A 15,620-nucleotide genomic window follows, 5' to 3' on the forward strand; every position below is an offset into this window, starting at 1 on the left:
ATTTGTTCATGTTGTTCATGTTTTTTGTGAAATGATAGTTTATTTTAGTGTGAATACAGTAAAATTACATGAATGTTGACATTTACCAAGACAAAAATGTGGACTTGTGAGTATTTATGGGTTATTATGTCAGTACTTTATTGGTCTGACCCACTTCAGATCAGTCTGAATGTGGAACCTGAACTAAAAGGATGGTTCATGACGTCAGTGTCATTTGTGCATTTCACACATTCAGTCCATGGACCGGACCGGACCCTTAGGTGGGCCAGACCGGACCCTTAGGTGGACCAGACCGGACCGGACCCTTAGGTGGGCCAGACTGGACCCTTAGGTGGACCAGACCGGACCCTTAGGTGGGCCAGGCTGGACCCTTAGGTGAGCCGGACCGGACCCTTAGGTGGACCGGACTGGACCATTTGGTGGGCCGGACTGGACCCTTAGGTGAGCCGGACCGGACCCTTAGGTGGACCGGACTGGACCATTTGGTGGGCCGGACTGGACCCTTAGGTGGACCAGACCGGACCCTTAGGTGGACCAGACCGGACCCTTAGGTGAGCCGGACCGGACCAGACCCTTAGGTGGGCCAGGCTGGACCCTTAGGTGAGCCGGACCGGACCCTTAGGTGGACTGGACTGGACCATTTGGTGGGCCGGACTGGACCCTTAGATGGGCCAGACAGGACCCTTAGGTGGACCGGACTGGACCGGACCCTTAGGTGGGCCGGACCAGACTCTTTAGTGGACCGGACTGAACCCTTAGATGGGCCAGACGGGACCCTTTAGCGGGTCGGACCGGACCCTTTGGGGGGCTGAATTTGGGCCCCGGGCTGCATGTTTGTCCCCCCCTGGTTTCGAGGCTCCGGCAGTGGACACTGGACCTACAGCCTTAGAACGTCCACAGTCCTGATGTGGGACGGACACATGTCGTAGAAACCCCACCTGTCCATGCCAGACCCTCCTGTGGGTCTGAACGGACCCTGTTCATCTGTGGGGTCAGTCTGCGCTCCCCTCAGCTCCTCTGCCACCATGGACTGGAGGAATAATACAATGATACAGCGTCAGGGTGGATTTACCTGGTAGAACATGACATAAAGTTCACCTGTGGGGCTGAGTCTGAGAGGGGGGGGGGGTTTATTTAAAAAAACAAAAAAAAAACAAAACAGTGTGTAACTGTTTAAGTCAGCGGTCTCAAACATGTGTCCTGGGACAAAATGTGTCCCATTAAAGGTTCCAGTCCGACCCCTGGGATGAATTTACAAAGTGTATAAATTCCACAGTCCAGGCTGTGGAACTCATTTTAGTGTGGGTTCCACATCCAGACCAAAATGATCTACAGTCAAATAAGAACAGCAGAAGAACCCACAAAAAAGAAGGACTGCAGATTTTCTTCTCGGTTTGAGGTTAAAAAAATAATAATATTACACTCTGCCTATAAATAATGACAACTTCAAATTTTTGTCTTTGTTTTAGTGCAAAAAATAACATTAAATTATGAAAATATTTACATTTCCAAACTCTCCTGTAACAATAAAATGTGAATAACCTGAACAAATATGAACAACCTGAAATGTCTACAGAAAATACAGCCCAATTTGAACTCTTTTCTTCCTGTTCCTCAGTGTTTAGTGTCTTTGTAGATCTGATCCAGAATGCACATGGACTAATGAGAAGATGAGGAATAATATTGCTAAAATTGCACTGATTTTTCTTAAGAAATTTCAGTTTTTTCAGGTTATTTAAATTTTTTTTGTTTGAATAATTATAAAAGTATTTTCATAATTTAATGGGATTTTTTTTGCACTAAAACAAAGACATAAATTGTCAGTTGTCATTATTTATAGGTTATTCTGTTCTTATTTTACTGGTGCGGTCCACTGCAGATCAAATCAGGCTGAATGTGGAACCTGAAAGAACAGGAGTTTGAGAACCCTGGTTTAAGTTAAAGGAGGGAAATGAGTCCAAATCAGAAGATGTGTTCTGGTTCTGAGCTCCAGGACTAATCAACCCCCTAGAAGTGGTTTTATGATGGAAGACATCCCACACTGGGTCTGAAAGACAAACGAACAGCGACATGTGTCTGAGTGCATTTACTGGATCAGAACAAACAAACCAGATGACACAGGACAGAAAAACACAAAACAATGTTTATGGAGTCATACTAAACAGGAAGTCCATGTTCTTCATGTGTTCTGGATACGGTCATGGTTTGGGGAGGTTCCAAACTGGCTGTTAGTGTTCATTCCTACTGTGACGGCGGTTCCATCCCATCAGTAGAACTCAACTGGACTGTGGCTCTGTTGATCTGATTTCATACAAGTAGTGAATATGAGCCAAAAACACATATTACTGACATGGTGAATGTTAAATTCAACACTTCAAAATTAAATTAATCTGGACTCAAAGTGGACATGCGTCCTAACCCCTTGGCTGACATCTTTGGGGCTGTGGGGGAGGACGTGGTCCACCTGACCCCCCCACACACATACACAAACTCATGCTCAGTGGTTGGAGGTCCTCATGTCTGGTCTTGGTCTGGAAAAAATCCACAACTGTCTTCACTTCTCTGATATGAAATTTGACAAGAATATGTGCCCTTTATGACTCCTTCCATAACTCCAAAACCCTCGGACTTCCTCTGACTTCCAACTACCACCCAGCTCATTCCTTCATTTATTGGATTGTGAGGCTCTAAAGCACAGGTGTCAAACATGTGGCCCAGGGGCAAAATCTACGGTGGCCCAGAGGTGTAACAGGCCAAAAAATTATCCACCAGCCAAAAAAATTATCCACTATAATAAAAAAAAAAAGAGATCAGCCCAAAAAAATGATCTACTAGCCCAAAAAATTATCCACTGCAAGAAAAAAAAAGAGAATACCAATAGTAGATCATTTTTGGGCTAGTGGATAATTTTTTGGGCTGTTCTTTTTTTTCTAATAGTATTTAATTTTTTGGGCTAGTGGGTAATTTTTTGGGCTGTTCTCTTTTTTTCTGGTAGTGGATAAGTTTTTGGGCATTTCTCTTTTTTTTCTTACAGTGGATAATTTTTTGGGCTAGTATATAATTTTTTGGCCTGTTGCACCTCTGGGCCACCGTAAAAACCGGCCCGCCGAAGAGTCCAATCCGGCCCCTGGGATGAATTTGCACAGTAAAAGTTAGGGCATCAAACTCAAAAACAATACCATAATAACCTATAAATAATGACAACACCAATTTTTCCTCTTGGATTTAGTGCAAAAAACATTAAATTATGAAACTGTTTACATTACAAACTATCCTTTAAAACATAAATAACTTGAACAAATATGAACAACCTGAAATGTCTGAAGAAAATTAAGTGCAATTTTAACAATATTCTGCCTGTTACTAAATGTTTTGTGCATATGTATAAATGATAAGTCGAGGCATAATATTGATAAAATTGTACTTATATTTCTTAACAAATTCCATTTTTTCAGCTTATTCACATCTTTTTGTTTGGATAGTTTGTAAATGTAAATATTGGCATAATTGATTGTTATTTTTTGCACTAAAACAATTTGGAGTTGTCATTATTTATTGGCTATCATGCTATTATTATACTGGTTCCGGCCCACTTCAGATTAAATTGGGCTGAATGTGGCCCCCGAAAGAAAATGAGTTTGACACCCCTGCTCTAAAGGCAGTACATCTATGGTCCCTGGTTTTCTTTTTGGGGGGGTTTTCCTTTTTTTTTTCTTTTTTCTTTTTCTGTTTTGGTTCGGTTGTTGGGAGTCTGATATTTGTTTCCTGTATTGAAAAACACTGTCTTCAATTGAACAAATACTGTATACTTTCCTTCACACCAGAAAAATCAATAAATATACTTGATTTAAAAAAAAAAAAGAAATAAATCAGTAAATATCTGTCCTTTAGTTTAAACCACTTTGACTCAGCAGTGAATGAATGGGCGTCCAGTGGTCATGTCCGTCCTGTCAGCTGACACATGGTCCACATGGGTAGGACTCACTGACCCTCTTTACTGAGGCTGGGGTCAAAGTGGGTCACCAGGTCTGGGTTCTGCCTTCGGCTCTGATGGGACCGGTACCACTGGACCTGCCTTTAGGGTCCACTCAAACATGAGACATAAGGACACTAATGTCCAAACTGAGCTACAAGCTCCGCCTCCAGCAGCATGTGTCCTGTCCATCAGCTGCACAGGATCCCCCCCAGCCGCCCCCCCCTGGCCTCCGGCGGCTGCCTCTGCCCTGTCGGGTCCATGTCCTGCAGAAAGTGGCTGAACTGCGGGGGCTCCGTCTGCCGACCGATTTTGCGTGCGTAGTACCTCCTGGACGCCGCCCTCCACGCCTCCCTCTGCAGGCTCTGGGTCTCCGCAGGTAACTCCGATATCAGCGTCCTCCTCCTCTTATTGGCCAAGGACATGGGCGCTGACAACTGAGAGTGTGTGACGGGAGGGAAGGCGCCGGGCCTGGGGGGGTTCCCCTGCTGCCGGGCCACCTTCCGGGCGTAGTAGCGTCTGGACGCCGCCCTCCACGCCGCCCGCTTCAGCCTCTGGGCCTCCTCCGGCAGCTCCGACATGGGGACGCTCCTCTTCCTCCTGACAGACGAACAGGTGAGACCACGTTAGACTCAATCAGATCCAGAGTTCCACAGGGTTCCACAAACTGAAGCCTTTTTAAGACTTTGAAAACGACTGCGAACTATGTTTAAAGCATGTTTCACAGCCGTACTGGCATACATTTATGAACCTAAAGAGTTAAATCGTTTTTATCCAACAGTCATAAGACTGCTTAACAAAAGATGAGGGGGTGCAGTGCAATACAGAATCGTGTAATAGTGACCCCTCCTTCATGCAATATATATCAGCTAAAATTTCCTTAGGGGGTCAAATGAGTGGCCATTTTAGTCGAAAAAAACAGTTGTCCTAAAGTCATAGAAGTGTGTGTAAATAATGCTAATCCATTTGTGCACAGACTACTGATATTCTCTGACAGTGGAAGCTCTATTTTCATAAATATTGGATTTGGAATAGCACGTGGATGTGAAAACTTTTGCTGGTGGACGGACGTGACATTACCCATGATGCTCTGGTCAGTACCAGTACTTTATTAGGAATAAACTTCTAGACTTCCTATTGCTAATTGTGCTCTTCTTCATAAATGTTGGTATTGTGGATCTAAAACAATCCCAGCTGACACAAAAACACTAAATGTGTCAGTGGACGGATGTGACATGGTTGTTGTGGATCCCATCATACTGATGCTCTGCAGCCATGTCAGCGTTTACACTAATGATCCCTGTGCAAAAACTAGGAGCACTATTATTTATTGGATAGTTTAGCATCAGACTAAAGAGGAAATAATATAGAATTGTTACTTCTTTATAAAAATGCTTCTTATTGTAAAACTGTTGATGTAAACAGTGCTGTGTGCCATTCTTCATGTATGTATTGGTGGAACAGAAGCAGGATGGATCAGCACCATACTCCAGATTGAACCTGTACAAATAAAACATGTGATATGGAGGAGAGAATCTGGGAAGAAAAACTGGGGAATCTAAAAGAAGAGAAGATTTGTTTTTCCGATAAATTCAGTTCAAATAGAACTTGGCCATTTGTGACATGAAAATATAGCATTAATTGTGATGAAATGGTTCATTTTTGAGCTGAAAACATAGTTCATATGAGCATCAACACGTTGAACAGAACTGAAATCCTGTCCATTTGAACAACTGTCATTTACCAACACAAAGTTCCTTTGGATTCACTGAGACTGATTTCTTATGCACAAAGACAGAAATAAGACCTCTAAGAAAAGTTTAGCTGATACATGTGTGTGTGTGTATATATATATATATATATATATATATATATATATATTTATTATTATTATTTTTTTTTTTAACCTTTACTGACAGTTATTTATTTATTTTAGTACAGTTTTTAATATTTTATCATATATATGGGTTGTTTTTAGTTACTGTTTTTAGGATTTTTTCTGTGTTTTTATTTCATGCTGTGCATGTTGCTATTTCGTTCTGTAACAGCATCTGGGATGTTTTTATTGAATGACAACAAAACTGAATCTGAATCTAGTTGACTAACGTCACATTTAAACGAAAAAATAACTAACCAGTTTATGGGGACGTAACTGCAGACCTCCCAGATCAAATGTAATACCTCTGAAAGACTTTTTAGGGCAGGGCTGTCAAACTCATGTTAGTTCAGTTCCATATTCAGCCCAGTATGATCTCCAGTGGGCCGAACCAGTCAAATAATAACAGTGAAAAAAGTCAAATTATATTATGATCAGGTTTACGTCTACAAAAATCTGAATAACGTGAAAATCTGGAAACATCTTAAGAAAAACAACTGCAATTTTAACAATATTCTGCGTGTTACTAAATGTTTTGTGCGACTGGAACGCACATGTGTAAATGATAAAATGATAAACCGAGGCACAATATTGTTAAAATTGCACTTGTTTTTCTTAAGACAATTCAAGTTGTTCATGTTATTCAGATTTTTAAGGAAACTTTGTAGATGTAAACCTGATCATAATTTAATTTTACTTTTTTCATTGTTATTATTTTACTGGTTCAGCCCACTGCAGATCAAATTGGGCTGAATGTGGAACTGAACTAACATGAGTTTGACAGCCCTGATGTAGAGCGTGGTGTCGTAACATTTCCCTTAATGCTGTCAAAGCTGCCTTTTTAAAGGACTCTACGTCAGATCCCAGTTTCATCCTGTGGAAACAGAAACCGGTGAAGTGAGTCACGTCCTGCCTCCACCCCTGAACCTGCTGGTACACCCAGCTCATCCCTGTGGAAGCCCATAAGCCTTATGTACACACCCATGGGATCAGGGACACACCGAGGCATTACCGTCCCATCCACCACAGGAATGTTCTGGGCCGAAGCCTCACCTCATCTGGTCTCCTTCCATGACGCTGTGTTCACATGGGTCGGACTCAGGTCTGTCCATGAACATCTGCCTTCCTCTGTTCTCCAGTTTATCTACAGAAACCCAAAGGAACAACAGCTCTGAGTCCACACACTGTACACACATGAGAACAGGTGTTCACAGGCCTCTGCTGGTAGACGACAGGAAAGTATCACATACGGTATCATCTACAGTATCATCTACGGCAGGGGTCTCCAACATGTGGCCTGGGGGCCAAATGTGGCCCACCAAAAGTTCCAATCTGGCCCATGGGATGTTTTTGCAAAGTCAAAAATTCCACAGTCTTGAATTGAATTAAGCAAAAAAAAAAATTAAAAAATTAGCTTCAATTAAGAAAAAAATGTTGAATTAAGCAAAAAAAATCTTCTATTAAGTAAAAAAAAAAAATCTTGAATTCAGCCAAAAAAATCTTAAATTTTAGCAAAAAATCTTGAATTAAGCAAAAAATCTTGAATTCACAACTTCAAACTTTTTTCTTTGTTTTAGTGCAAAAAAATAACATTAAATTATGAAAATACTGACCTTTACAAACTATCCTGTAACAATAAAATGTGAATAACCTGAACAAATATGAACAACCTGAAATGTCTAAAGAAAATTCAGCACAATTTGAACTCTTTTCCTCCTGTTCCTCAGTGTTTAGTGTCTTTGTAGATCTGATCCAGAATGCACATGGACTAATGAGAAGTTGAAGCAGAATATTGTTAAATTTCCATTTATTTTTCATAAGAAATTTCAGTTTTTTCAGGTTATTCACATCTTTTTTGTTTGGATAGTTTATAAAAGTAAGTATTTTCAAAATTTAATGATTTTTTTCTCTTTAAACTAAAACAAAGACATAAATTTGAAGTTGTCATTATTTATAGGTTATTCTGTTATTATTTTACTGGTCCAGCCCACTGCAGATCAAATCAGGCTGAATGTGGAACCTGAAACAAAATGAGTTTGAGAGCCCTGATCTACAGTATCATCTACGGTATCACATACAATATCACATACTGTATCATCTATGGTAGGGGTCTCAAACTCGCGGCCCAGGGGCCAACTGTGGCCCACAGGATGATATTTTGTGGCCCCCTGCTGGACATCAAAGTGTAGTGTTACTGCAGCCTTCACATAATTTTCAAACACACCTTTTTGCTGAGTCTTACCACGCTTTCATTTTATTTATTTTTATCACTTATGGGCTACTATAGATAGTCTGGTGACAGCTTCTGGTGGCATTTGTTGTCAATGGTTTTCAAGCTAGCCAACCCCAAAGTACCTGGGGAAGTATTGAACGTTGGTCACTTAGTTGAAACATATTCTGCAGAGACACCTAGTGGACGGAAAACATCTGCCATCACCCAGTTCAGTCATGTGTCTGTCAAAACGTGCGGCTGTCTGACGTCATAACTCAACTAGACACGCTGAGGAGTTTACAAAATACCAGGGAGATGAGAGAGAGAACTGGGTCGCCAATCTGAAAAAATGTCTAGTGAGGCAACGAGTATTATTCAAGAAAGCAACTACAGAGAATGAAGCAGCAATGGAAGCAGCAACGTGGTGACTGAGATGACTGCTAGGGCCGGAAAGACATTCAAAGAAGGAGAGTTCATCAGAAAGTGCATGTTACGAGCTGTGAGTAAAGTAAAGAAACCCTTTTTTTGTGGACTACTTAATACGGCCCAGCCTGACCCAGACTCTACCTCCAGTGGCCCCCAGATAAGTTGAGTTTGAGACCCCTGATCTACGGTATCATCTACAGTAGCATATAGTGTATCATCTACAGTATCACATACTATATTATATACAGTATCACATACTGCATCATATACTGTATCGCATACTGGATCACATACAGTCAGAGGTCGCGTTAACCGAAAATATTCCATCATTGACGGATTTTTTTTAAAATGACGGAAAATTCTGAAGACCGTCTGTCATTTTGACAGATTAAAATACTGAGGGTAATCTACCAAAGAAAGTTTTCACACAACACTGTGAACAGAACCTGCTGCAGGATCGCTGCTGTCTCTCTCTTAACAAGGCATCAAACATTCCATAACAGCATCCACCTGTACAGAACCAACAGCACCACTGTTCACAACTACACTGAATACAACAGCAGTACTGCAGTCACATGACTCACCGCTGGTTCACCTGTAGTAGACCCCCTGTCCAGTTAGTCCACCTGTAGTAGACCCCCTGTCCAGTTAGTCCACCTGTAGTAGACCCCCTGTCCAGTTAGTCCACCTGTAGTAGACCCCCTGTCCAGTTAGTCCACCTGTGGTAGACCCCCTGTCCAGTTAGTCCACCTGTGGTAGACCCCTGGTCCAGTTAGTCCACCTGTAGTAGACCCCCTGTCCAGTTAGTCCACCTGTGGTAGACACCCTGTCCAGTTAGTCCACCTGTGGTAGACCCCTGGTCCAGTTAGTCCACCTGTAGTAGACCCCCTGTCCAGTTAGTCCACCTGTGGTAGACCCCCTGTCCAGTTAGTCCACCTGTGGTAGACCCCTGGTCCAGTTAGTCCACCTGTGGTAGACCCCCTGTCCAGTTAGTCCACCTGTGGTAGACCCCTGGTCCAGTTAGTCCACCTGTAGTAGACCCCCTGTCCAGTTGGTGTCAGTGTGCATATTAATCAGTCAGTGTCCAGTCTTGTGTCGTTGTTTTGCTGACTTTAGCCAAAATTCAATGCTACTTTGCTTGTGCAAACTGTGCAGACAGCTGAGTCTCCTTAGTTATTTTAGAAAGCCCAGTAAATGTGATGGTATTGATAAACGCAGTGAAAAAAGAGGGACTGATGTGGTGAAGGATGAAGGACAAGCAAGGAATCCTCCAGTTCTTCTTTCATTTGGTGTGTTCTATGTACACATGTTCTACCTTTCATGTGTTATTTGATGGCATGTCCATTTGTGCACAGATCTGTGGTTCACATAAACCGAACCCTGACCCTCAGTGCATGGGATTTGACACTGCGTGAACACACACAAGGAAAGTTTAGAATGTCTACAGATAACACACCAGTTAAAAGTGGTGTATATAATTATGCGAGTCATGATATCAGGTTGGTTTATCAGCCAGCAGCAACTACAGCTGCTGCATCATTGAGATGTTTCTGAACATTAAATACTACTAAATATATCTCATTATCATTAAAAAATAAAAATTTGAAATGACAGATAATAATATGTTATGACAGAATTTTTATGACCCTGTCCGTCAAAATGACGGACAATAAAAATGTCTAGCGCAACCTCTGCATACAGTATTGCATACTGTATCATATACCATATCATCTACTGTTCTACTGCAGTATGTGTGAGCGTTGGTCCTGGGCCCTCCATGTCCTTTACCTTGTCCTCTGGGTCTGTGCAGGTCTGGATGTGGACTGGATCTGGGTCCGTGCAGGTCTGGATGTGGACTGGATCTGCTCTCCTCATGCTCCTTGAATCTCTCCTCACTCATCTCCCATTTGATGAACACTGCCTCGGTGTCACACGGCTCCTCTTTGACCACGACACCGCCGCTGCTACTGCTGGGAGACGTAGGCAGGTTCCCGGTTCTGTCGGATCCTCCTGACGCATCTGATGAGTGGGAGGTTCCGGTCTGGTCCAGGCCCGGTCTGCTGGGAGATGAAGGCGGAGCCGACTCATGGCTGTGAGACGACGAAACCTGGGAGGGAGGTCTGGCAAAAAGGCCCACTGTGGACAAAGGAAGAGGAACAGCACAGGCCACGTCAGAACTCTGGGACTGGAACTGGTCCAGTTCCTCTGGATCAAATGAGTAGTGTCTGAGTTCTGGAACTCTGACTCAGCTGTACATGTACCTTTACTCTAATAGAAGTGCATTCTCATATAAGTCACTGATTGGTCCATTTGTGTGAACTAAAAAAACCCTCCTGAACGTCTCAGTAAATGACGTCAGAACATGTATCAGGTGGAACTAATGTTTGATGGTTGAATTCACCCTGGACTCATTTTATGGACGGACACCAAACCAATCTGTTACCATGGTGATCTGTCACTAGACTAGACAAAGAGTTTAGGTTTGGACAATGGACAAGGACTGGACTGGAAAAGACACATGGACACACAGGTTTGTGTTCTGGACCAGTTTGGACTTTTCTGTTCTCAGATGTCCAATGGAAACGGACTCATGGACCCACTGATACTGGTCACATGTTCATCTGTGGAACCAACATGTGTTTGTTGGACGAAAAAAAGGAACTGGACTGGCAGAGTTAGAGATAATTGAACATTTCCTATTTTTATTTGTATAAATATTGTCTCAGAGCAGTCTGGGTGAGTTTATTTGTATTATTCAAACAAAAATCTAAATTATTTTAATTTGAATAAAAAAATATTCAAGGAAAAACAAAGTATTGATACAATATTAATGTTTCTGTCAATAAAAGTTCTAATTGAACCACTGTTATAATATTGTTGAGGTTGAGGAGGGACTGGAAGTTTATGGTCCTCCAAAGGGGGACTGGAAGTTTATGGTCCTCTAAAGGGGGACTGGAAGTTTATGGTCCTCTAAAGGGGGACTGGAGGTTTATGGTCCTCTAAAGGGGGACTGGAGGTTTATGGTCCTCTAAAGGGGGACTGGAGGTTTATGGTCCTCCAAAGGGGGACTGGAGGTTTATGGTCCTCCAAAGGGGGACTGGCAGGATGACCAGGTGTCACTCATTTTGTGCAGGTCTCCACAGCATCATGACCATTTTGTCCACATCCCACAAATTGAGACGATGTCCGTCATTTGATTGTCTCTGTCTGTCCAAAGTTCAGGACAGTCGTCTTCCTCTAAACATGACTTTCATTTTATAGCGGTGACAGCGCTATCACCATTGGCTGTGTCCGCTGTCAATCAACCAACATACACGTGGGGTCAGGAGTCCATCAACCTATCACCTGTGTCCTCCTGAGCTCCGCCCACTGACACACAAAACAAAGGCAGAAGCCTCAGACACCGACATGCAAATATTGGTGGAAATCATGGAGACTCCGCCCAAAAAAAAGACAATGCAACTACAGAAAAGACATCGTAGAAAGTGGTGGGGTGTGATCCACAGAGGGTATTCTGTGAACTGTGTCAGACTTATTTCTCCATCGCACATTTAGGCGAGTACGACCTGAAGCGACACACTGTCTGCATGTGATGTTTGGTCAGATTTGATCCATATTCCCTTTAAACTGTTTTTAAATTTGGAGTTTGAACTGAGAGACTTGAGACGACAAAATATGCTTTTGTTCAGTATGTGTAGGGCTGTGCAATTAATCGAAATTCAATTACGATTTCGATTATTACACGCAACGATTACAAAAATTATGTAATCGAGAAAAAACGATTATTAATTTTGAGTTGTTTTAATTCACGCGCACGCAAGCTCCCATGAGCTGCTCTGCCCCGCCCCCCTCTAAGCTACAGCTGCTGCTATCCGGCAGGTCCACCCCAAGAGGACAGGTGGACCAGCGGTCTGGAAAAACGGCAGGAGAATCACAGCAGAAGTGCTTGGTAAACAAAAAAGGCAAGTCAAATTCAATTGTATGGAATCACTTTGGGTTTGATGAAGAAGACGAAGAGCAAAAACACATCACGTGCAAAAAGTGTTTGGTAGTTGTGTCCACACCGACCGCTAACACAACAAACCTTTGTAACCATCTAAAGTTGAACCACCGCCACCTTTATCATAATCTTTATCTTATGAAAAACTAAAACGCATAAAAACAACTTCGTCCGCAATGCAATCTTCAGTCTCCGAATCTCTTTACGCTGCAACTCCCGTATTAACCTAACCCTAACCCGTATAACCCTAACGTACGTTTTCTACAGGGTGTCCCAGAAGTCTGCATACATAGGAAAAAGAAACGTTTCTTGACATAAACCATTTTTATTTCTATAATATGCTCTATATGACTGCCATTTTGTCGGGAACACATTTCAATGCATGTCCTCCACTGCCAAAGAACTATAAAGAAGAAATATAAAGAAATGCATGTTAGAACCATATGTATTATGTCTCCTATGTATGGAGACTTATAGGACACCCTGTAGATGGCTGATGTAAACAGAAGGCCTGAACTGAAACCTCACAGCATGCCACTGAATTTACTATGTTTCATACTACATTGAACATACTTGAATTTATAATTTGCACTTTACGTGAGTTTTTTTTTTTTTATTGCTACAGTTCTATGGAAAGTCTATAGCAGTTTAATTCCAGTGCACTATTTGTTTACAAAAGGAAACATACTTGAATTTACAGTACACTTATTTGATTTCAAAGATTTTTTTGTTTCGTACAAAAGTGAAAATACTTTGTTTTAGTGGTTAAAAGCTTTATTTATGTTTAAAGAGTATATTTTATATTGTTTTGCAAGAAAAAAATAAACAACTTTAAGGTTAACAAATAATCGTTTTTAATAATCGTGATTTCAATTATTGCTAAAATAATCGTGATTTTTTTTTTTCTTTCTATAATCGAGCAGCCCTAAGTATGTGGATATTTATTTTTTGACAAAATTCCACAGGATATTCACTTTATCTTATTCTACTTTTATTACTGTGTTAGAATGTTAAATGTTTGACTGTTCTGTGTTTGGATGCACAGAGGTTTTTAGTCCCAGTAATGTTAGTTTGACTGGAAGTGGAAACAGCTGTTCTAATGTTGTCAGTTATGAACTTTTTGTTTTATTGCACAGAGATTAGTTTAACTTTGAGGGCTGAGAACATGTACTCAAATAAAAAAAAATATGCTGATTCGCTAAAAGTGTTTAATTACAATATTTGAAACTTGAGTGTTCTTTTTTCACTTTTTACAAGTAGATTTTTTGTTTTGTTTTTATAAGCAAAAAAAGTTATTGAAACCTGTGGAAAAAAAAGCAAAAAAAAAAAATGCCCAGTGCAAAAATATGAATACTGTGTGCAACCAAAACAAATAGTTGTTATTCATGTTTATGAGCTGGACAATAAGATGCACATAGTTTAAAAATCTAGACTTTGTTCCAGTATTCCAGTTCTGTGTCCCACACAAACACTCTGTCCCACATGAGGCTCACAAGCACCTGGTCACCCTAGGAACTGGAGGTCTATGGTCCTCCAAAGGGGGACTGGAGGTCTATGGTCCTCCAAAGGGGTACTGGAGGTCTATGGCCCTCCAAAGGGGGACTGGAGGTCTATGGTCCTCCAAAGGGGTACTGGAGGTCTATGGCCCTCCAAAGGGGTACTGGAGGTCTATGGTCCTCCAAAGGGGGACTGGAGGTCTATGGTCCTCCAAAGGGGTACTGGAGGTCTATGGCCCTCCAAAGGGGGACTGGAGGTCTATGGCCCTCCAAAGGGGGACTGGAGGTCTATGGTCCTCCAAAGGGGTACTGGAGGTCTATGGCCCTCCAAAGGGGTACTGGAGGTCTATGGCCCTCCAAAGGGGTACTGGAGGTCTATGGTCCTCCAAAGGGGGTCCACAGAAAAAGACTGAGAACCAGTGGGCCAACAGAAGTGCATTCTCAGATATCATTTGTGTGACGTAAAAAAAAAGCATCATGAAAGCCTCAGTACATGACGTCACAGACCCTCTGCTCTTAAACCTTTGTCAGGTGGGGGGGGGGCAGGGTAATGCTGCACAGTGCATCACGTGACCTGGTGTTGACATACCTGAGATGCTCATTTCCCCCTCGTGCTGCCCTACGGTGGTCTCCGGTTCCGGGTCCACGGTACCGGGCTCGAACCCGCTCTGTTCCCCGGACCCCCGCCCCCCCACCGGGCCCAGCTCCGCCTCCAGCAGCCCGCACGTGCAGCCCTGCCGCCGCAGCAGCTGCAGCTCGTGCTCGATCTCCCGGAGCCTGCGCTCGAGCCGCCGGATCTCTTTGTCCCTGTCGGCCACCATCCTCTGGTACTCACGCGCACGGCCGCCGTTCACTCCGTACAGGACGTTGACTATGGAGTCTATGGCCAGTCTGATGGCGTTCTCCACAACCACCGCCTCCTCGTCGCGCAGGTGCGGGTGCATACTTCTGTTTTGGACACAGTTCATCTTTGAAATCAACCTGTTTTTATCTGTTCAAAGCTAAAGTAGGGGACGCGGCGGTTCACTGACGCATGCGCATTTCCGTAGAAGAACTAAGGACCCGCACTGACATGTAACCCACGAATAAAGGTGTCTGTAGTGTTTAAAAGACACAAAGCGAAATAAAAGCGAAGCAGGCGGACAAACGGAGCATCCAGCAGCAGGATTACACTGAGCTTCCGGTGGTCGGACTTCCGGTAAGACGGCACACAGCGCCCTCTGGTGGCCGGTATGAATACACGCCACAAATACACTTCTACTGCACAGAACGGACAGAAAAAGACATTTGGAAAGGGAAATCATCATCTACTTATTTTATGGAGATGTATTTTTTTGGTGTTTTTGCTCTTTAAGAACTGCTTTTAAAACTTAAGTATACGTGTGAGAAATGCAGCAGTGGGTTATACAACAGCACCACCTCCTGGTGTGTACGAACACATTTGTTTATTAGATCATTTGCCCTCCTTAATATTATATCAATAGTAGTATTAACAGTCTAATATTACAATATCAATAGTAGTAGTAATATTATAATATTAATAGTAGTAGTAATAGTATAATATTAACCCTTTCATGCACAGTGGTCACTCCAGTGGACAGTTCTTTTCCAGCTGTTCTCTTGTATATTCATGGATT

At 42.4% G+C, this 15,620-nt stretch overlaps 1 protein-coding gene across 2 annotated transcripts; it reads right to left on the minus strand.

Moving 5' to 3' along the window:
• Positions 1 to 3,542: 3,542 nt before the first annotated feature.
• On the minus strand, positions 3,543 to 15,169 carry LOC115435409 (uncharacterized). 2 transcript variants are annotated; one of them, XM_030157791.1, is made up of 5 exons: positions 14,573 to 15,169; positions 10,317 to 10,623; positions 10,276 to 10,283; positions 6,903 to 6,993; positions 3,543 to 4,573 (listed from the first exon to the last, which is right to left on the minus strand). In XM_030157791.1, the coding sequence occupies exons 1-5, from the start codon at positions 14,949 to 14,951 to the stop codon at positions 4,165 to 4,167; spliced, it is 1,194 nt and encodes a 397-aa protein (XP_030013651.1). In that variant the 5' UTR covers positions 14,952 to 15,169; the 3' UTR covers positions 3,543 to 4,164. The 2 variants fall into 2 exon arrangements, with proteins under 2 accessions (XP_030013651.1, XP_030013650.1); XM_030157790.1 differs by having other exon boundaries at positions 10,276 to 10,623.
• Between the last annotated feature and the right edge of the window lie 451 nt (positions 15,170 to 15,620).

Source organism: Sphaeramia orbicularis, chromosome 16 (genome assembly GCF_902148855.1).
Source record: "Sphaeramia orbicularis chromosome 16, fSphaOr1.1, whole genome shotgun sequence".
Taxonomy (NCBI): domain Eukaryota; kingdom Metazoa; phylum Chordata; class Actinopteri; order Kurtiformes; family Apogonidae; genus Sphaeramia; species Sphaeramia orbicularis.